Source organism: Buteo buteo, chromosome 7 (genome assembly GCF_964188355.1).
Source record: "Buteo buteo chromosome 7, bButBut1.hap1.1, whole genome shotgun sequence".
Lineage (NCBI taxonomy): Eukaryota > Metazoa > Chordata > Aves > Accipitriformes > Accipitridae > Buteo > Buteo buteo.
The window spans coordinates 43,706,522-43,728,419 of NC_134177.1; the positions used below are offsets into that span (position 1 = coordinate 43,706,522).

Genomic DNA, 21,898 nt, shown 5'->3' on the forward strand with positions numbered 1-21,898 from the left:
AGTACTGAGGTGTAATAGTTAAGCACAAAAATAGCTTTCCAGGAGACCTCTTCTGTTCTCTGCTATCCAAAATGTTGTTTCTCCAGAATTTTTACTATCTTCTACCTTGCATATCAAGTCTTTCATAAACAGCATGGATTTTCCTTTTTAGATCTAGTTCATATGAGGATAGTCCATCAGAGACATCCTCCCTGGCATTTAATTAAAACAGTGTCCTATCTGAAAAAGGATCCTACCATATCTGAAGAATGGACCTGGTTGTATGAAATAATTCTGTAACTTGGGAAGGATTTTGCCAGATTCATTTAGGAATACACAGTCATATTCTCAGTCAATGACCTTTTTCTGTTATTTTTCTCATTCCCTGCTTCTATTAGCAGATAATAGTCCAGTTTACAAATACTGGTAAATATTCCCATGAAAACAGTCAATAAGTTAGCATTAAAATCCACTTATAATTAAATATTATATATAGTTTCAGTTAATGCTGTCATGTTCTTTCAGTGGGGCCTTGCCCAGTGCTTAGTAAACAAATCTAAACAAATGGATGTGAAAGCTTTCAGAGTGAAACTCTTCTGGATTGCCTGCCAGGCTTTCCATTATTCATAATCAAGATTTTTTTTTTTTAATAAGTTGACCTGTTTAATGATAAAAATGCCTGTGAGTATAATTAAATTGAATTCTGTGCTTAAAGTGACCCTCTGATTCATGGGCATTTGCAGTAGAAAGAACAAAAATAAAATTAAAGCCTTATTGAAAGGTACAGTAATTAAGTCTCTCAGTTCTGATTATTACCAGCTGGGATGAGAACAGTGGATAAGCAAATAGTATTCCTCAAGCAAGAGGCTGCCAGTATAATGTACCTAGAGATCTGTCTACGTGGGAGATGCTTCCCTAGGAAAAAGATTTTTTTTAATTTTTTTTTTTTAATTTCTCTCCACCCCCCCCCCCCCCCCTCCCCAGCCCCAGTAGGGCAGAGAAGGCTTAGAAGAACTGAAATCATTACAGAATAATTTTTTACAAACAGATGTAAAAGAGCTAGTTCTTCACAGTCTTGCATCTTTTTACAGCCATAAATGAGCAACCCTGACTGGGGAACAACCATAAAATGTTATTGCCAGTGTAGATGCCTGGTAGATTTTGCTTTGATAGAGAGTTGACCTCTCTTTCCTTAGGTGTTAAATGGAAATGTGAGATGGAGCAGGCTCTGGACCTGAGAAAAAGATGCCTCTTTCACAGGCAGTCAATATATTATTCGGTGCCTATTTTGAATGATTAAGTAACTAATCTGATTCTAAAAGCATGCCTTTCTATTGCTTTGGACTAAGGGCCTGATTACTATTCTTAATTAGTTACCTCAATTCCCATTGATTTCCAAGAGTTAGGACACACCGATATCTTTGTGATCAAGCTCTAAATTCTGTAGCCAGAAGACACTCTTATGTAGGACAGGCACTGGAGGGGGTACACAACATTGCACAATGTTACTGCAGGTTACGTTATGAGGTTAATTAATAAGGGCTATGCTCTGGAGATACTGTGTCTCTTGAATTACCCTCCTTCCTTTTAAGGAAATGAGCTAGGGGAAATTTCACATGTTTTTTAATAGAATAGAAAAATCATAGAAAATAGGGCTGAAAAGCAGCTCAGGAGGTCGTTTAGTCCATCTTTCTACCTCAAGGTAGAACTAGCTAAATCTAAACCATATCCTGAGAGGTACTTTTCTGACCTCGTCTCTAAATTTCTGGCAGTGGAGATCCCGCAACCTCCTTATGCAGGCTATTCCAGTTCTTGGTAATTTTAGTTACAGTGGAAAGTTTTTTCTTACTGCCTGATCTGAATCTCTCGTGTTAATTTTTTCAACAATGTTTGTCCCTTCCTCATGAAGACGTTACGTTGTTTTCTGTGTTAATCTGCCTTATTGTTTCATATGTGAATTACCGTTTCCTTATGCATCATCATTTATTCATGGGTAACATTTTCTAAACTTTTGATCATTCTCATTGCTCTCTGATTGCTTCCCTCTAACATTTGTATTTTTAAAACTAAGAACTTTACTGCAGCTGAAGTAGTTTGGCTATTATCTGGTTGGAGGGAAAAAAATCAGAAAACAGACATTATCCTTGAATCCAGTAGGCATTACAGGATGTATGCACATATGTACAGAATGGCTGCAGCTTGCGTATTCTTCTGGTGTGTAACCACTGCCCGTGCAAGACATCTCATCGTCAGCACGTGTAGGGTAATATGTGACCCTTGAGTGTTCGCAGGGCTGTAATTCACTGGAGGGGCTCTGCTGACGTCATTGCCTTAGGAATGGTACCAAGGGCCCAGAAGTGAACTGGGGCGTGCATTCAGTCTTTAGCCATCTGTTGTTTTTTATTACAGCCGCCAAATTCTTCATACTTTGATCTTACATATTTCGTCTGAATGTCTTCCCCCCGCGAAAGGGAAGTTAAATTGTAACCACTAAAAATATAGGAATGGCTGAAAGAATGTGCCTTGTGAAGGAGTAATCTTGATGTGAAAATTGTGGTGCATGTTTGAATTTTGTTCTGCCAGGTTCTATCTGTCCTTTTAGTAAGCTCTTTTCAACAAGCATTGTTGGGCGTGCTCCTTGCTATCTCTATCCTGGATCTCTTACGCACAGAACTTGCTTGTGGAGTATTGGGTGTTTTGTGCCAAATAAGCAAATGGATGATCCTTCTAAAACTCTTCTGCGTTTGCCAACCTGAGAATCCTGGTATCTTCTGGTGAGTGGCTTAGGCTTCACCTAGGTCTTTAGCAAATGAAGTTTCTTATAGAAGAGTTACTAATATTTGAATCTACTGGCCATAATGGGAAAAAATCATAAGTATTCATTACCTATTCCACTGTATGATGATGCACTATATCAGGTTGAGTCTAGCAGAACTTTTAAATTAATTACACTATCCATTTTTTAAATTTTTTGTAGTTTTGTATTGAATTATATCAACTGCTGAGTGTTGCTGTGATATGTTTACTGTTCCCTTTAAAAGAGGGGTAAAAATCAGGTTATCAGAAATGGCGTGTAGTCATACTTAAAATTTATGTGACAATGATAGAATGGACTTATGTATGTTTTATTTGTTTAAAAGCAAGGTAAAATCATAACTTAGAGTTTACATATTATGCATGAACAACCTTGAAATATTGTGCTAATGGTATAAAGGAGAGGGCAGTAGACTGGCTTTAAGAACATATTCTGAAGTTAAATTACGAAATTTGCCTGAGACTGAGCACTGTGTCTGTCTGAAGGCTGATGTAACTTCCACTGGAAGGCTCAATCCCAAACATGCAGTGCAATGGACTAAGTTTAACAATATTTTTCTGTCTCAAATTTATGTAAATCTAAGTGACTTCCTGAGTACTCCCACTTACTAAGGGTTTCATCAAGAAACAACATAATATTAAATACATGTAGTAAAAAATTTGTTTGCTTTTTTTTTCTTTTTGTCTTTTTTTTTAATTGGTTGCTGCTTTAGATTCTTTGAAATACAATACTTCAACAGGTATTTTATTTCCAGTAGTGAAATTCTGAAGGAAATATATAGAGACTGGTTATTGGAACATCCTGTAGTTCAGCCTGGACTATTTTTTTCTCTAATTTCCTCTATTTCCTGACCATTTCACATTTCTTGTCTTTTTCTGCACCTTCACGTCACAACAGTCTCTTTTGGAGGAAATAGTTTGTCCTGGAAGGATGTCCAAAGAAAATGTTGGGAGGTCTTCTCTGTTAATCATCAGCTCATCAGACTTGGGCAACACAAAGCAGAGGTGTTGACTGGAGGAGTCAGTTTGCATTGCAGGTGCCTGGGCTATGGGGTGTGATGTGGCAGAGTGAAAAGATAATCAATGGAGAGGATAGAGAGGAGCAAATGTCTGATTATTTCTACCATCTTCCTCCCTTATTGAAGGCTCTGGTGGATATAGGATGCAGAAGTATTGGCAGTCCTGATCTAATGTTACTCACTGTTTCTTTCTCTTATCAGTCTTTCTCATTATTTTCCTTTAATAAATTCCAGAGTAGCTGCAATGAAAGAGAAATACTTTCTAGCTTGGAAGTAAAATATATCAGCATGTCAATCTCCCTTATGAATGAAATGCCTAAGACATTCACATTGTAAGAAAGATGTCTTTAATTATTGTAGTAGCAAGTATGCAAATTAATCTCAATCATTCTATTATTTTTTTTTCTGTCTTTCTTTTTTGGTAAGGTTTTGCAGATATCTAAACCTGAAGAGTTACTCAGACATGTCTTATTGTACATTATTGTTCTCTTCCTTGCAAACCTTTCGTAACTGCTACTGAACGTCAGGGAAAAGCTTTGATGACTGAGGTGCTAAAATCAGTAAGATTCACTATTGTTTTCAATTGGGATCACATTAAACTCAACACATGCACTAAAAAGGGCCCATACACTCCTCCTTTTCCAGCCTAAATGAAGTTTGCTATCAAAACAGACATTTTCTTTCTAACAAGAGTAGATCTGTATTTAAGAAATGGCTATAAATGCTAATATTTTTTTGCAGTTTATCCATTTTCTTTCTTGCTAGATAGATTAGGGCAATACATTTTGCAGGAGGAAGAATACTGAAGGAATACTCCTTCGGTCCTTGAAGTCATTCCTGCAGGAGAGGGAGCATAGCAGAGATATAAAGTCCTCCATCAAATGTAGAAACCCTTTTCCCCCATGTCCAGGACTATGATTGTTTCCCGTGATGCTGCCTACTGAAGATTAATGACATTTTCATAGTTTTATATTTAAAAGAAAGGGAAGATGAGAGAAATGAGACATTAAATAAATGAAAACAAAAAAATGTAGCCCTCTGGATCAGGGATCTTAAGAAAATATGTAATCTACCCTTCTGTGTTGTCTAAGCGGCGCTTTTTCCTAATATAGTGGTGACTCATTGCTAAAAGGCAGAAGAGACACATGAAGAATTGTGCAATACTGCATTATTCTTGACAAGCTATGCTAAATATCAAGAATTAATATATAGCTGTAAACAGGGGACCGAAGTGGTTTTCCTTATTGGATTTTTCAGACCTCCTGTCATGGGCTGTCCTTGTCAGTAAGAGAGCGTGGTCTGTCTTGGCTTTGAACAGCAGAGTGAGGTGGATTTGCATTCTTGCGTGCATTGTTTTCCCTTTCTTTGTTTTGTGGTTACTTGAGCTTATGTCTCTATTTTATCGTCATAAGCGTTTTGTTTTACTGCCATCTAGCCCATATGAGAGTGCATCAGTGCTAAAGCTCAAACCTTGCTATACTTTATTTGGGAATGAATTGATTTTCTCGCCGTCTTTGGTACTAATAAAAATCTATAAATCAAATGCATGATTTCAGCAAAAACGTGGCATGGCTGGTGATTATATAACCAGCCCTGATGAAAAAGAACACGCTGAATATTAGAAAAAACAGAGTTGTGATAAAAGGGTGAGATTTTTGTCACCAGTCCATTATTGTTTTATAACAAAGCTATAACATGTTATACTTGTTTAATTTCCCTGATCCCTGAGGAGATCGTGTTGCTGCCTTTGCATTCCACCATGTTTGATTTTGCTACAGTTTATTAATCTAATTTGAATTAGGTTGTTAATTTTGAAACAGAAAAACAAAGCTAATGAATATATGTCTAACAATTAAAGATAGTATAGGGCGGAACATGCCTTTTTTCTGCATATATAAAAATCTACAATGTTTTACATTTGTAAAGGTTTTTGGATGGGGTCTTTTTGCTGATACTAAAGGGAGTTTAATTATGCAAGGTGATTAATTTGCATTTCTGGAAGTTTTGAGCTTCTTCAGCTCATGCCAAATCAAGCCCCTAACTTTTCATTCTCAGTAGCTTCAGGAAAGATTTGGACCTAGATTACTCTTTCATACCCCCTGTAGTTTTTCCATCTGCTTTTTACAGTACGTTTTAGAACAAAATTCAGAATAATATTTGTGACTGCATGGATGAAGTAGGATTCTTCCTACATTCTCTCTATATTACGGGAGCAACTGCTAATTGTCTGTCCCACCTGTGGCACTAATGTTCCTGTTTTGTGATCACAGCTCTCATCCTACTAACCTGAGACAAAGAAATGAGAAAGTCATGATGCACTGTGGAACCCAGGAACTGAAACAGGAAAGAGACAGATGAGGAGTTCACTAAAGTAAATACAATATTTTATTAGGTAGTCATAGTTTTGTAATATGCTGTCCTTTCCCAGCACCTTCTGTCCAAGGATTAAAACATAGTTTCCAGGTATTAATGAATTAAATTTCACAGTACTCTTCTAAAGTTTTAATGCAGTAAACCTTTTTGACACCTAGATGGATGGATTTGTAGAGATTAAAGAAGTGTCATTTGTCAGATGCAGAACCTGGGAGCAGTGCTCAGTCTCCTATCATGTTACATCTTCCAATTTACTACCGCTGTGTTATTATAACTTAAACCTTGCTTTAACAGTAACTTTTCCTACGTTATCTCCAAGCTCAGCTGGTGTTCCTAATCTTTTTTTTTTCTTGGTATATTATTTTCAATCTAACCAATTGCAGTTGTGTCTTTTATGTTGACTCCAATCATCATTAAAAAGCTCACTTATGCAGGTGCACCGCCTGTATTTTTATTTGAAAACTATCTGCCCTTGAGGCAATCTTTGTGCTGCCTGACTGTACTTCTGATAGATCCAGTTGCGTGCTATTAGCAGTCTTTTACAGCTAAATCCAACAAAAATAATTCATTGCTATTTTTCAGTGTGGATTTAGAATACAGGTTTGGTTGGTGTTTTTGTTTTGGTTTTGGTTGGTTTGGTTTTGGGCGTGTTTTTTTTTTACATTTGGTGCTTTGTTGACTGTTAAAAATTCTTGCACTTTCATGGCTCTTCTCATGATCTGTCTAAACTCTTTCATGGAATTGTCTGTTCCAACTAAGAAAACACACTTGGATTTCATCTTTACTTGATTGCTTCCTCCTGAATTTGTTCTTTTGTGATTACATAATTACTATTTCAGTTTACTGCTACCCTTAGTCCAGAACTGTGCCTTTCAGAGGCCTCTCTGTTTCTTTAGTTTTTCAAGGCCGTTATCATTGGTAGAGTTGGTACTGGCTGTGTGTTTTGCGGGCATAATTGATTGAATTTTTTATTTTCAAAATATTACTTGGCACAGTGTTTTAATGATGTCTTTTCTGGGTTAGCTGCATGCTTTTGTGTGATATCTGTTTTAGTAATCTTCCTTTTCCCAAGGAGTCTGTGGTGATTGTTCATATTTAAACACACACACACACACACGTATATACATGTATATGTATTTCAGCTACAGATGTTGAGTATTTTCCTTCAAGTCAGTGTCTCAGTATGATGTAGATTAGGGGATAAGACATGAAGGTAGACAGATGATTCTAACCATTCTCATTTTTATTGAAAATCCCATCATAGGTGTAGAAAATCAAGATGATATTCACATTATTCTGGTTAAATTTTAGCTTGGATAACTTCAATTCCTGTATAGATTCCCACTGTTCTTTCTAGCATGGTCCATTTTTTTGCTGTTTGTTCAAAACAGTTGTGTAATGTTTCTATCCATGGTTAGCAATTTGCTGGTTTTCATCCAAGGTAGCTTTTATGTCAATGCTGATAGAAGTAATCATTTATTTTTAGATTCTATAAAGCACTGTAGATATAGAAGATAATAATTTGTCTCAAAGGTTCCTTATTTTTTATTAATGTTTTGATTTCATATTCTCTCTGTCTGCATATCACTTACTCTCTGAATATGTATTACCATTGTAATTGATAGTGTGACTCCTAAGTAACTCTCTTAACTGCTGATTATAACTGTGCCACTGCTCCATTTGAAGAAGCTTTGAGCCTACTCATCACCGTGGGTGAGTCAGTCCCCACTAGTGTATTATTTACAATCCTAGTTCATGGAGCTTCAAACAAGTTCTGTTGTGTTTGAGGAAGATGTCTTCTGATCTAAGTTTTTTCCAGATCCTGAATTAACTTTCAGACAATGTTGCTTGTTTGCGTTTGTTTATCTTCCACAGAAATAAACCCCTAAGTTTTACACATGTATTACATGATTCCATGTTCTACTGTATGTTTAACTATGCACAGGATGGACCTAGTCCAGGCACTGAACAAAGGCAAGACAATAACACAGATTTTCATCTCCTTTCCGCTTTTATTTTACTCAGGCTTGTGTTGTCTACAGGCTATTCTGTGCTGCCTCCTTTCTTGAGGTATTATGTAACAGATTCTTTCTTATATTTAGAGCTCGTCTGTCTTCTGAAGAGCTCACAGGTTTAATAATAAACTTACAGGAAAAGATGACGAACTTTCTTGAGGGGGTAGAGAGAAAGAAGAGGTTGTTGGGTTATTCTTACATGAGCTGCATTAGATTGGGGCAGCGTTATTGCCTCTGAGGTATGTGAATGGATTGTGTTAATCCAACATGGCTCGTACAAAAGAAAATGGAACAAATAAGATTGTAAGGAAAAGCTGATTCTTTTGCATAAACAAAGCCCCAATTTTTGGTGAATAGGCAGGTAGAATTTGTGTTGTATTGAGAAGTCCATGGTAGAGAAACATGTCTTTAATCTTGCAAGATTTACTTTGTAAAGTCATAGCTATAAAAGGTGACAGCTCTTATTTTCAGTTGACCTTATAACAGTGATTGGAATGTGTACACAATTTTGTTTTTAAATGGTGCTGGAAATAATTTTAGGACATGTTTTCCAAGTTTTAAATAATTCACTGTACCTTTTCAGGATGGGAGAGAGGCTACAGCACTGCAGACTTGTTTGAAATCCTCAGCTTGTTCAGAATCAATTCATATAGCCTTTGTGCGCAAAAAGAGCTATATATAGATACATACTGCAGGCAAGCCGCATGTTATACAGGCTCAGGACCTGCTTTACCCAAAGCAAAAGCCATATACTTCATCTTTTGAGCATGGTCACTCCTATGACGTACGGCATCTTCAATACAACTGTCTCAGTGAAATCAGAGCGCAGATTTTAAACAAGCCTCTGAACTGGGAGAGGTGGGGAAGCTAAGCCAAAGAAGAGGGAGTGAGGAAGCACAGAGATCCATGTCACTTGAGCCTGCTTGACAGTTTGGATACTATGGCTCATTCCTACAATTTAACATGTGATGGAGCAGTTTCAGTTGCCTTAATAATCTGACATGGCCCCAAAGTGATATTTCCCCCCCTATTTCTTTAGTATTTGGTAGGAGGAGGTTGGTTTGGTTTTTTTACCTCTCCAGGTTTTAATTTTTTTTTCTTTTCACTCCTTAGAGATGCTACAATTTGCAGAATTTCCTGCTGTAAATAGATCCATATAGAAAGCGGAAGGTGAACTATAAAAGGAAAACTGTTTGGTTTAAGCTTATGTTGCTACAACTACTCCCCCAGTTCTTCTCTCTGCAGCATTTAAGTGTAAATCTCCTTGTCATTTGTGGGCATGGTTCTCCTCGTGAATCGATTGTGTATAGTGAATTTCATACTGGTGCAGTCCCCTGTGATGTCAGTACAAGGTGAGAAAGCAAGACGTTTCCCCAAATTTCTATCCAGACATAGCTCAACAGAGGCATGTTATCCCATCAGTCAATCAAGACAGCTATTTGAATGCATCTTTTAAGCCTCAAAGAGCATAAACTCAATTACTGTGTTTAAAATAATTTGTCAAGTATTGTCAAGATAATTTCGGTCCCTGTTGTTTTTTGTGTGTTCAATGTTTCATGATGTGGCCTCTTAAAAAAGAGGCATAGAGGAGAGACAGGACTTGGGATTTCCATGTCCCACCCTTGAATGTGAAGTTGGATTTGCCATTGTAAAATGAAGATAACACCTGTGCTTTTTCCAGCTGAAGGGAGGAGGGATTATAGGCAAAGGAGGAGAGAAACACCGAGTTCAACACTATGAGGTGCTTTTAGATCATTAACTGGAAGGTATAGAGCCATGCTAAATAACATGTAAATAAATAAGTTCAGGTTAATAATACTAAATAGCAGTTTGATGTGACCTGTTCAATCAAATAAAAATCTGTGCCTTTTTTTTTTTTTTTTAAATAATGTACTGTGTTACTCTTACCTGCCCTTCATGAATGTGATTATTGAAGATGGATAGCAGTAGGTTTTGCTGTTGTCTCTTTAGGAAATCTTTTAAAACAGGATTGGAAGCAGAATATTTTACAGCCTGTGGAAAAACGTCTAAAGGCTGCCATTGTGTCGTTCAGGCAAGAACAACTGAAAGCCCTAATGCATTTTATCTGCTGCTCTGTTCCTCAACACTATAAATAATTCAGATCTGTTGGCTTAACTACTACTGGCAACTGTTATTTATTAAGAATGACTGAAATAACTATGTGGCTCAGTAGAACAGAATGCATTAGGGACTTTAATGTGAAGTAGAATAGTTAAAACATTTTGATTATCCTTTAAAGAAAAAAACTAAATCCCTAAACCTGCCAATGTTCTTTGCAATTCTGCAAAAGACAAGCGACAGTGGGAATTAGGATGTGATCTTTCCAGAATAAGTAAATGTTTATTCCTTTAAAAGAGCACACCCCCTGATATTAGAGCCCCATTTATCCCTCTGGTGTCCTGTTCTGCATGCACTGATGTCAGTAATTTTGAAACTGAGGTTCCAATAAAATGTTTAATTGCCCCACTGTATAGTGTTTGAATCTACTTGTAGTTATATCTTTATCTGTAAAATTATTTTTAAAGGTACTGTATAGTCTTTTCATGTTTGTTTTTAATTTGATTATCTTGCATGTCACGCTCAAGAGAAAGTAGGTAAAAGAGCAGCGGTATTTTGTGGTGATCAGTGCAAGTGAACTGCAGTTCTCTTGTTCCATTCCCAGTTTAGGGTTAATTAATAATGCTCAGCCCTTCTTGGTACTATTCATCATTAGAGTTGAAATTGTTTTCCAAAGGGCAATATCATTATCCCTATTTTGCAGACAAAAAATTAAGTCATTGGAAGGGCTAAGATCAGGCAAGGTATTGCTACAGCAGAAACAGAATACGTTACTATGGAGTGGCAGATATTTAGCTGTACATTGTAAGATGTATTACTGTGTAACACCAGAATGCTTTTGCAAGTCAACTGATTATAAATGGTGCATTTGGAATAAATTTTGTATCACAAAAGAGTTGACATCCAGGACTCAGATGACTAATTATCTAATCTTACATCTGGCATAAACACCCAAGCCATTTGTATGATGAACTGCGTTTCACAAGAGTGAGAAGGGAGCGAGAGAACATTCTCTGCTGACTCAGTGGTTGTAAATCTTTTGGGGTGTGTTTTGCCTTATATTTGATATTTGTTCAATGGGTTGAAAGAAGTTAAGTGATCAAATGTCACTTGAAAATCCTGGCCTGCAGCTTTTTTCTCATTTACACAAAGACAAATATTACAACACAAGCACAATTATTTGGGGTCTAGCTCTGTGTGGTGTTACTGAAAGCTGTTCATCTGAATGAGCACTGTAGATTCATTGTCTTCACCCTTTTTTAAAGAAGTCATTTTACATTCATTCGCCTTAATGATGATCTGTAGTAGCGATACAAATTAAGAGAGCGGTATCTGCTGCTGTGCAGCATTTTGTTTCGTTTGTTTGAAATTAAGTCATTAACTATAACAGCACAATACATTTTTCTTTTTGACTAGTAATCAGAGGGCTTTGGCATGTTAATCTCATCTGAAATAAAATAGATGCTCTGCACTGGATGATTCTTATTTAACTTTTATTTCCAAACACATCAAATTTGTATGACATATCTCTTCAGGTTAAGGGAAGCATCAATGAAAGTTTCTTTTTAACAGAGAGGGAAAAATAGAAGATGAATCAGTGGTAAGTAAATTATATGCCTGAACTTTTAGGGGCAAAGCGTGCCTGCTGTAACAAAGTTTTCTAGATAGTGTGTCATTATTATTTTATAGTAAGGAGAGAAATCATCAAAAACTCCAACTAGAACATAAAATACCTGAAATAAAAAGAATATATGTAAGTATCTTCAGAGCAAGTTTGGACACTCTCATTGATTTTAGACAGCATCTCATTCTGCCTTGACAAAATACAGAATTTATAAATTAAATTTTATGTATACTGTGTATGGTTTTATGCTGATGTTGGCACACTTTCAGATGTAAAATTAAATTACTTTTTCCAATAAAGCAGCATAGATTGAAGCATGGATTCCTTTCTTTGCTAATGGAACTAGTAGAAAGATATTGAATTATGCTGACTTTCAAATTGACTGAGAGCCAGAGAGAGAGAAATCAATGACAATTTTAATGTCCTGTAGAGCTTTTAAACAGGCCTCAGTCTAGCAGAGCAACTCACTGTGAGATAACTCTTGTTGACGCTGGTTTTCCAGTTAAAAAATGTACTTCAGGTAAGCACGCATCTTGCATAGATGTAAGCTTCGTTACCATTCCAGACATGGAGATGCTAAGTAGGCAGTGACTGGGTTTTGGAATGGCGATCATAAGACTCTGGTTACAAGGTATGCATGTCACTCAAATGTTAGGCGTTTCTGTTGGAACAGAGAATGCACTATGTAAATATGCAAGCTAATCCCTGTAAAACAATAACAAAACCCAGAAGGATCTTTTATTTCAGTATAAATTCCTGAAAGTCACATGTATGGGTAATTCCAATAAATTATCTTTATTTTGATTAATTAATGATAGGGTAAATGCATTTTTTTAACTATGCATTTGCATTTACATAGCTGAATCCTAAAGAGCTAAGCTTTATAATAAATGTCCATCAAATACGTGGATTGTTGGTATTTTTTTTAATTTTCTAATAATATTTTTATAAGTTTGTAAAATGCATTTTATAGCAGTAATTAAAGTTTTATAAAAGACTATCCAATGTCTCAGAATCTTGCTGCTGAGACAGAAAAGGTTCTGATTTAGATAGGGGGAGACTGCTGTATAGATATATCTTCAACATCTCACTATTGAAACTGAGGTTCATGGATTCTGGTCCATTTCTGTAATAAAATGATTTCTCTTTGCAGTCCTTCGAAGTCTGGGTTTACCTTTCTTTTAATAACAGATGGATATAATATGGCTGTGAAGGACTTTAGTCCTGGAATATGATTTTTCAATAGCAAACTTTGTATCTTCAATTTTTTGATGTAATGAAGAAAACTATCATGCAGTCACTTCTGGGAATTCAATTTCTTGCAGTAATTTGGCTTTCAGCTCCTGGAAGATTCATCTTGGGTTTTTAAGGGTTGTTCATGTTATAGTAGACAACTTCTGTCATTTTAAAAGCAGCTTTTAATGCAGGTAGCATCAGCTCCACAGAGATTGAAATATAAGTAACCTCAGAACTGCCATATTGTGAGAACAAGTTAGAGAAATCATAGAATTAGGTTTCAAAGATAATATACAGACCATCTCTTCAGCAGAGTAGCTCTGTAGAAGCTGTTTTATGCAGTCTGGGTTCTTCACCGTTCACCCCTTCAGTGTCAATTGCATTTTAGTGACAGTCTTTAAATCACAAATGCTTATGAGTGGTTTGTGGTCAGCAAGCATTTATTTTTAAAATATACACTAGTCTTCATGACATTGTACCTCATCAAAGAGACAAAGGTGACCTTTTTATCTTGTCTTGCTTATATTTCGTTAGCTTTATATACTGCAATGTGCACCTACCCCTGCAGAGAAAGGAAGTAGTGACTTGCTACGTGGCAGAAAATGGATTAGAGGTCTCAGTTTAATTCATGTGTTGAAGACGGTATGTTAAAAGTCAAGGGCTTCCCTTAATGACCTGTATTGTCAAATGAAATTCTAGTATCGCCATTCCAAGAAGTTGATTTCAAAAGTCTGGTTTGTAAGGAAGCAAGGCTATTGTGCTTGCTCACTCTGTCTGCCTGTCGGGTTCCTCCCACTGATAAGCTAAACCTTGCAGGCCAATTTCAATGAAATTCAAAAGATGGGTTGAAGTCTGAAAGATAAGTGAATACCTGTCAATTTTCTGAAAACTGGCAGCAGGGTGGGTGAGAACGGCCTCTCCAAGGTGAGGGTAGGGAGGGCTGAGCCCTGATGGATCCATCTGGCAGAGGGCCAGCCCATGCCCAGTTCCTGGTGTCTGTGCAGTTTGTCCTGTAGAAGAGATGGTGACGTGGGGGGTTCCAGGGAAAACCAGCTCTGCTGGAGTGGGGAGTCAAGGGGCAGAGCATCCACATCTGCAGGGCACCTGGGCTTGCTCTTCCTGCTGCTGGTGGCCTCACGCCTCTTTCTGGGCTTTTATTTAGCTTCTAGTGAGAAAGATGTTTGCAGCAGTGTGCTAGAAAGCCTGTGTTAGACGTGTTCTGAAACACGTTGGTGCGAGAGAGGTTGAACACGTGTGTGAACATAGCTCGAAAGGGGCCTGATCTTAGATTTGGCATCCATTGACAAATCTAGTGCCAGCTGCCTCTGGACCCCAGAGGCTGGGAATTTGAGCTGCACTCGCCTGCAGTGCTCCAACTGGAGAGAAGAAGTAGGATGTCCCTTTGCAGCCAGGTATCCAAGGTAGTCAGATAAAAGAATGTATGTTCATGCTCTTGCAATCATGCTTTCGTGAGCAATTTTTTTTCTTCATTTATTTTTTTCAGCATTGTGCCAGTATTTTAATTTTGCTCTCTGCCCTGATTTTTTTTTAATTGGTTTGATATGCCATGTGGCACAGCACTTCCTTTACTTCCTTATGTATAATATCCTATCAAAAACCCCTGACAGATGAGTGCAGCACCTGAGTCCTTTTATGGGATCAGTGCCAATGTGCTCATAATTGAGTTCTGTGGTTTTGCAAATGTTTCCCATGTGATCACCAAACGTGATTTCCTAGAGGTTTCCATTCATACCTATTTCACATATCCTTTACTAGAGAGAGCATTTTGTTGACTCTTACTATCATTAAAAAGTGAGGAAAGAATTTGAATTTTTTTTTTTATCTCGGATTAGATCTTAATTTGTCTTTGACTTGTAGTGGTTAACAAGTGATAGTTAAAAGGTTATTTCTAAAGGCTTTTTAAAATTGTTGTTCTTTTGGTGTTTTTTGAAGTTGGTTATTTTAAAATTGAGACTATAAAGTATTTTTACCTCAGTCATAGCTGTCAAATATGAGCTTCATATAAGGTTTTATTCTATTTTATGAGATAGACTTTCAGTGATTGCAGCTAAACTCAGAACTCGCATTATTCACCATCAGCAAAATCTGCAAGCCTAATAAGAACTTGCGAAGGGAAATTATTGTTCCTACAAAAGCAATTTTATTCTCATTCACTATATTTATCTGTGGGTCTTTAGGACATTTCTGAGACCATAGCCTCTGTAAATGCTTTGACAAGATACAGCTATTACAAAATAAATACAGTGATAAATACTGAAAGTCTGATTGGTATGTTGAAGCATCTTAATCCAGCTGTTGAAGATGTTATCTAATGACCAGTGCCTCTGTTTTGGTGGGTTTTTTTTAATGTCTAGTTAAGATAGACTTAACTGCAGGAAAATATCTATATAAACTTGATCATATGCTCTAGAATACACCAGTAAGCACAGTGCAAAAGGTGGTATTTGGTAAAAAAGAGGTGCCACCGCAGTGTCTGTATAGAATATGGGCATGGTAAACACATCAGAAAGAGTGTATTTTTGTAATGGTTGTGTATTATATTTCTGTTGCTTACAACTGTCACCACAAGGACAGAATCATTTTGAATGTGACCAGGCAGCTGTCTCTGTGAAACCTATAGATAGCAGCTTCCTTGTGTAGCACATTTTCAGCTCCTTCAAACAGATTTATCAAGCATCTTTACTGTCTCAACACTGCCAGCTCAAATGACTTCTCAAGGAGCTTTGGTTATGCAAGCTTTTAAAAGGTGCACTGTTTTTTCCTGTTTCTTTCTTGTTTTGTGTTTGTGCGCTGGGTTTTGATTTTTTTTTTAGTAACTCACTGCAGCAGCTAAAATCTAGTGCAGAGTTTCACCATGTGTTAGGAAAAAAAAACATGCTCCATTTGTCCCAGGCTTTAAATAAGCATCAAAACTTTCACCAGCTGTGCAAAGCAGCAGAACAGCACAGGTCAGAGCAGAGCAGTGAGCTTGCAGGAGAGAGTGATGCTTTGTGAGTGACGAGGGGAGAACCTGCGGAGACGGGAGCCGGAAATAGCATTTGCTTGGCATAATTAGAAGATACATCCGTAATCTTTTTGGGGTCTAAGGACTGCTTAGCAGAATATTCCGTTCTGAGTCCTGTCTGACTTAGAGGAGTTAGGAGACAGGCAGAAGCCCCTCAGCTGGGACCCTGTCTTTCTGGATGACGGCTGAAACAGGAGGCTGCTGAAGGGAGGGCTGGGTAAACAGCCAAAGGATCTTCCCAAAGAATTTCTCTGCTCATTACTGCTGCAGTTCACAGCATGGGAACTTTCAATAATAAAGACTTTAAAGGCTTCTTCAAAGAGCTTCCAGGCTGTATCAGAAGCTCCATCTGGAAGATGTCTCATGAGACTTCGGAGTGTGTTGTAAATACAGGCCGGGGACACATGAGGTTTTTCTTAAATTGAATCTTGCAAAACTTGCTTTCTAACAAGAACTTGCAACAGGCCACATTACCTCAGGAGTGTTTAGCAAACTGCATCCCTAGTGTAATGTCTTTTGGAAAGGGTGCAGTTAGCTTGTCATCCCTACAAAGTCTTTTACTAGCACAGTAAATTATAGGCCTTATGGGAGTGTGCTGTACTTGGTTCTTTTCAGGTCATGTTCTTGGTCTTGGATTGCTGTGTGAAACTGTATACGACGCTTTATACTGTTTGCCTGTGGATTTGTTTTGTGTTTCAGCAGATTGAATAGCATTTCTATTTAAATCATGTTTCATTCTAACTAAAACAATTGCTGTTCTGTAGTGTCAGGGGATTCTTGAGGTAATAGGAACACTGTACGTTTTGTGATTTACTGACCATTTTGGCCTTTGAAAGGCACCAGTACGTTTCGGTCCATTTTGCCTGCTTTGTTGGGGTTAGTGATGCCTCATCAGTTACACCAGACCATGACAGCATTAAGTATTTTCAGCATTGGTGGCACTCAATTGTGTATTTTGGTCAGGGGCAGTAATGTGCCTGTAGCATCATTTTCCCATCAGCAGTGCTAATGCTCCAGGAACACCAGCATTACCAAGCTTTAAGAACTTGATGTCTTCCTTTTGTGGTTTTCCCCTTTTGAGATGCATCAACTTTTCTAAAAATGTGTTTACATGGTGCAGTTGTTTATGACTGTGAGTTAGCTGCCTGCATCAGACTAAACCTGCCTGTCTAGAGCTGTTGTTTGCCTGCGTATTGCACTTAGCACTTCTGGCAGCATATGAGAACAGACAATATGGAACAAGAAAAAAATATGAAAGCTCCATAAATCTTGTATAGATTGAAAGTATCTTCCACTATCATCTTGATATTTTTCCCTTCAGTTGTGCTGTTATCTAGAAATCACAGAGTATTTTACAAACATTGAATTAAGCCTTCTACAGCTTTCGTCCTTCTCCTCCTCTCCCCCAGGAAATGACATTATTATCCCTTGTTTATAGATGAGGAATCAAAGGTCTGAGTGGTGAAGTGACTCGTCCAAGGTCAGTTGCTGAATTAGTGGCATGGCTATGAATTGACACAGGCATTCTAGCTCTCAGCTCTCTGCTAAACAAGATCATGCTCTCCCAGTTTCAATTTGTCGTAACTTAATGAGCATCTAGAATGTGGCAGAAGAATTTATTTTGAGCAGCCAACAGGTAATCCTTAGTTACACAAGCAGCAGGACGCAATGCATCCCCTATGTCCCCATAGATCCTGTCTGCTACTTCTTGTTTTGCATAAAAGATGTGAGGACAGGTGAGGACCACCAGTGTGGCAAAGTCTGATCATCTGAGTGTGGGTCTTTGCTGTTTTGTGGGATGCTGTAGGTGCCCACCTGAATGTTCACGTTTGTGATAAAAACAAAGATCCTAGACCTGGTTCTTCATTTGTCTTGGTGTAACAATAATGAAGTGCCCTGATAGCAGTTTGACCTCGCCATCTAATCTATTTTAAAAGAAGTAAAAACCCCTCCAATACAGTCTGCTATTCCTTGAAGGGGAGAAGTAATTCAACTAAAGTCCTCTCAGGAGCCAAGAGAAGTAAATTTTGAGTTGTGCTAATCAGGAAGAGGAAGTCATCTGTCTGCTTCTGGTCACTTCCCTGCTTACATGGCATAGTCTTGTAACAGCTACATAAGAAGCTTTGTGATGAGCAAATGTCAAGGGCAATTAATTCTTTGGCAGGCAGCTGTTATTATTAGGACAAAGAGTGGCCAGACATAGAAGGAAAGCCTTCAGCTGATTTGTTTTCTCTACCTTTTCCATCAAAATTGATAAGCCACTAAAACCCAATGGTGAACTTTTGTGCAATAAGAATTTTAAATTTGCCATCTCTTTTTTTAGTAGGAGACCTTAGATTAGATTTAGAGCACAGAGGAATAGCTCAGAGAAAATGTTTGGAAAGTCTTCTCCACTTTAATGCTATCAGGAAGGAGCAGAGTTGTGTGTTAAGCTGGTAACATAATAATATGTGGGCTGAGTTAAGCCCACTTCAGACAGTTTTTCTCAAACTTAATTGATGGAAACGGCCCACTTTTAGGCTTGATTTATTACCTTAGCAGAATTATTCCAGGATTGCTGCAATGCAACTGTGGGTGTTCTAAACACATCCACTCTGCCAGAGAATCAGGAAGGATGTACTTAAAATCCTCTAATTTATCTAATAACATCTTTAGCAGCTTTTCGTGTAGGTTTAGTATTGTAATGGAAATGCACTCTTTGGCTAGATAAAGAGCTCCTGTGTGAAACTGCTAGCATTGGCTGTAGGGACACGTAAATAGCATTTGGAGCTGATTAGGGAAATGCTCTGACCAGCTACATACACTGTAAATGTACCTTTCAATTTTGTAATCCATCACTATGGCTAAAATAATACCTAAAATTTCGTATATGAATGTTCATGACTCTGGGTCTTCACAGATGTGGCCTTCCCACCTTCCAAGCCCAGGCAGAGCAGATGTTCCTCGTGTCACGGGGTATTTTTTCCCTGCTGTTCAGGTCCTGAGTCTCTATTTTAGCAACTGTTGTTGTCTCAGTTCTTAACCAGGTTCCCTGTTTGCCCATCAGTGGACGTTTCTGAGGGGTTGTTTATAAGTGACACAAAACAAGTTTGGTTTTCCTAAGAAGTTTCAGCACTGAGCTGGTGAGGGTAAGCCTTGGACTGGGAGACAAGCTCAGATTCCTGCAGGTGCTAGCACAGCCTGTTACGTTCGTGCCCGAAGTGAGCTCTGTCTGACTTGTGTTTGTAAATGCTTTCAGCATGGATTCTTCTGCTGTGAGTTATTTAGGCTGAATCTTAATCTTTCTCTGCATTTTTTCAGAACGCGGTCCTCACAGTGTTGCTAACTGCTGGCATAATTATTCTATCCTAGGCATCGCAATCTCTTGCTTTTGTTGTAACATGGAAATTGCATGTAACATGAATAGTAACCAGTATCACTGCTCTGGAGTATTGGAGCTAATAATGGAAACTAAAAACCTGCTCTTTGTGAGCTAAATAAAGGTGGACAAAACGAGATAGAAAATCAGCTTCTACACACACAGAAGTAAAGGAGGTCCCAGTGTGTTTTCCTCTTGCTGATTACTCTTACCACCGGGTATTGCTGTATGTAAATAGGATCAGAGTTCCTGTGTTGTGCTGGGGAGAGCCAGTTCTAAGATTTCCTCCAGCAGTCATGCTTCATTAGCGTGCATGTTGCTGAGGTTTGGAGGTGCTGCGTGAGCAGAATACTCAGCTGCTAGTTCTAGGAAATACTCTTACTGATGGTGCAGTAACACGGTACAAGTGGCTTTCTGTGTAACTTCAAGGGTCAGAGCTGGTCTCATGGCAATGTATCACTTGGACAAAACTATTTGTTGCTAATCTTGTATTTAAATAATTTATAGAAATGTTGAATAGTAAATAATGTGGGTTGGAGGACTTATTTTGTGTACATTTTCTAAATCTGTTACATAATCTTACTGTTTGTAGCAGCATTTGGTATCAAGAATTTGGAAAACTTTATGGTAAAATGGCCAAGTGTAGCGAACCTGATCCCCCCCCCCCCCCCCCCCCCCGGAATTCAGATTTCACTGCTGAAGCTATAGCATGTGGGCCAGTTTAGGATGGCAGTTGGCTTTCCTGGGCAGTGAACCAAATGTGAATGCAAGTGATGGTCGTCATGTGCTTCTCAGGCTCCAGAACGAAGTCTGACGAGTCCGGTTTCCTGTGTAGAAGTTTTTCTGCTCTGGATCTGGTTGACTGATGCTTTTAAGCTAACACCCCCCCTTCAACTGTGCTAAAAGCATGTGAACAGACTTACTAGGCCTAAGCAGAGGAAATATGTTAAGGAAGTATATGTGCTCATTGCCTGTTCCCTGGACTAGCTGACGCAGAATTCTGTTGTTGATGGACAGTTTCTGAGACTGAAATGAGCTCATATGTCTCTGCATGGTACTGCAATGGTAGACATGTCTTATGGAGGATATTGTTACCCCTGATAATAACAACTATGGAAACTGAAAAGTTTCAGGCTGTGTCAGCAAGAGACACCTGGAGAAGTTAAGGCAGACCAATGGGAAATACAAAGTCATACATAAATTAAGAGGTATTAAACTCCTCTTGAATGAGAGAATGTACATTAAAGTGGCCTTGGTTTGCTATAGATTAATTAACCTTGGGAGATATCAGGCTTAATTAAGCTACAGTGAGTTAAAGCCACTTTATTCTTGATAGAGATGATTCACGAGGGAGTTTTTTAACCTTATGCGCATCAACTTCATACCTCCTATGGGTTTGTCTTAACTTTCAGCGTCTCTTGGTGAGGTTTTGGACACTTTGAAATCTGAGGACTTCTGTCATCCTTTGGAATCCTGACTCCAATTCTTAGGAGAAACTGGACAGAATGGGCTTAAGATAAAAGTGTATAATGCACACGTAGAAAATGTACGCTAAGCAAGGGTTGCGTGACAGACTCTGCAGGAAGGTTCAAGTCTAGATTTGAAAAGCATTTAATTAGAGGTTACAAAATGGAACATTAAAACTTAAGGCAGGGAACATAAGTGTGAAACAGAGTTACTAAAATCCATATGGTGAGTTTGAGCTCTTGCTGCATGGTTTTGGTGCTGTCTAGCAAAGAAGAATTGGAAGTTTTGCAAATCTTTGTTCAAATTCCCATTTGTTTATAGAAAAGTATTGTTATGTATTTCCCTGACTGTAAGTTACCTTGCTAAATCAGATGAAAATATCTTTCTGTGGGTTTCTTTTTGTGATTTGTTGTGTGTTTTTTTTTTTCTTTTCCAGTAATTGCCCTTCATTTTTGGCTGCTGCTTTAGCTAGAGCAACTTCAGATGAAGTTCTTCAGAGTGATCTTTCAGCGCACTACTTACCAAAGCATGTGGACAACGCAGATGGGATCATACGTAAGTACATCTGTGCATGACAATGTACAATTTTACATGGTGTGGATCTTTCATTTACACTGTATACTGGAACACTTTGCAGATAATGCATAGATTTTTAAATTCAGCCTTGGCAGCAGTCATCCATCTAGTGTGACCACTTGAATGGTACTAGATATTCCTCAAATGAGTTCCTTCTACCAGCTAGCTAAATGAAGCTAGACTAGATTTCTTGTAAAGGAATATCCCATATTGATGTGAAAAGATTAATGGAGAATTCACCTTCACTCCTGATAGAGCTAGCAGCTAATTTCTTAGTCAAAGCTTTCTCATCTTTGAATCTTGCCTAGTTTCAACTTCTACTATTGAATTCTT

The 21,898-nt window shown here is 38.0% G+C and overlaps 1 protein-coding gene across 1 annotated transcript in view; it reads left to right on the forward strand.

Annotated features, from left to right (window-relative positions):
- The window catches only part of PPM1E (protein phosphatase, Mg2+/Mn2+ dependent 1E), a 67,308-nt gene that overhangs the window by 33,561 nt on the left and 11,849 nt on the right, over window positions 1-21,898 (forward strand). The window contains exon 2 of the mRNA XM_075032905.1: window positions 21,426-21,544. Coding sequence (XP_074889006.1) covers window positions 21,426-21,544 — 119 coding nt within the window. The remainder of the gene's footprint in view (window positions 1-21,425; window positions 21,545-21,898) is intronic.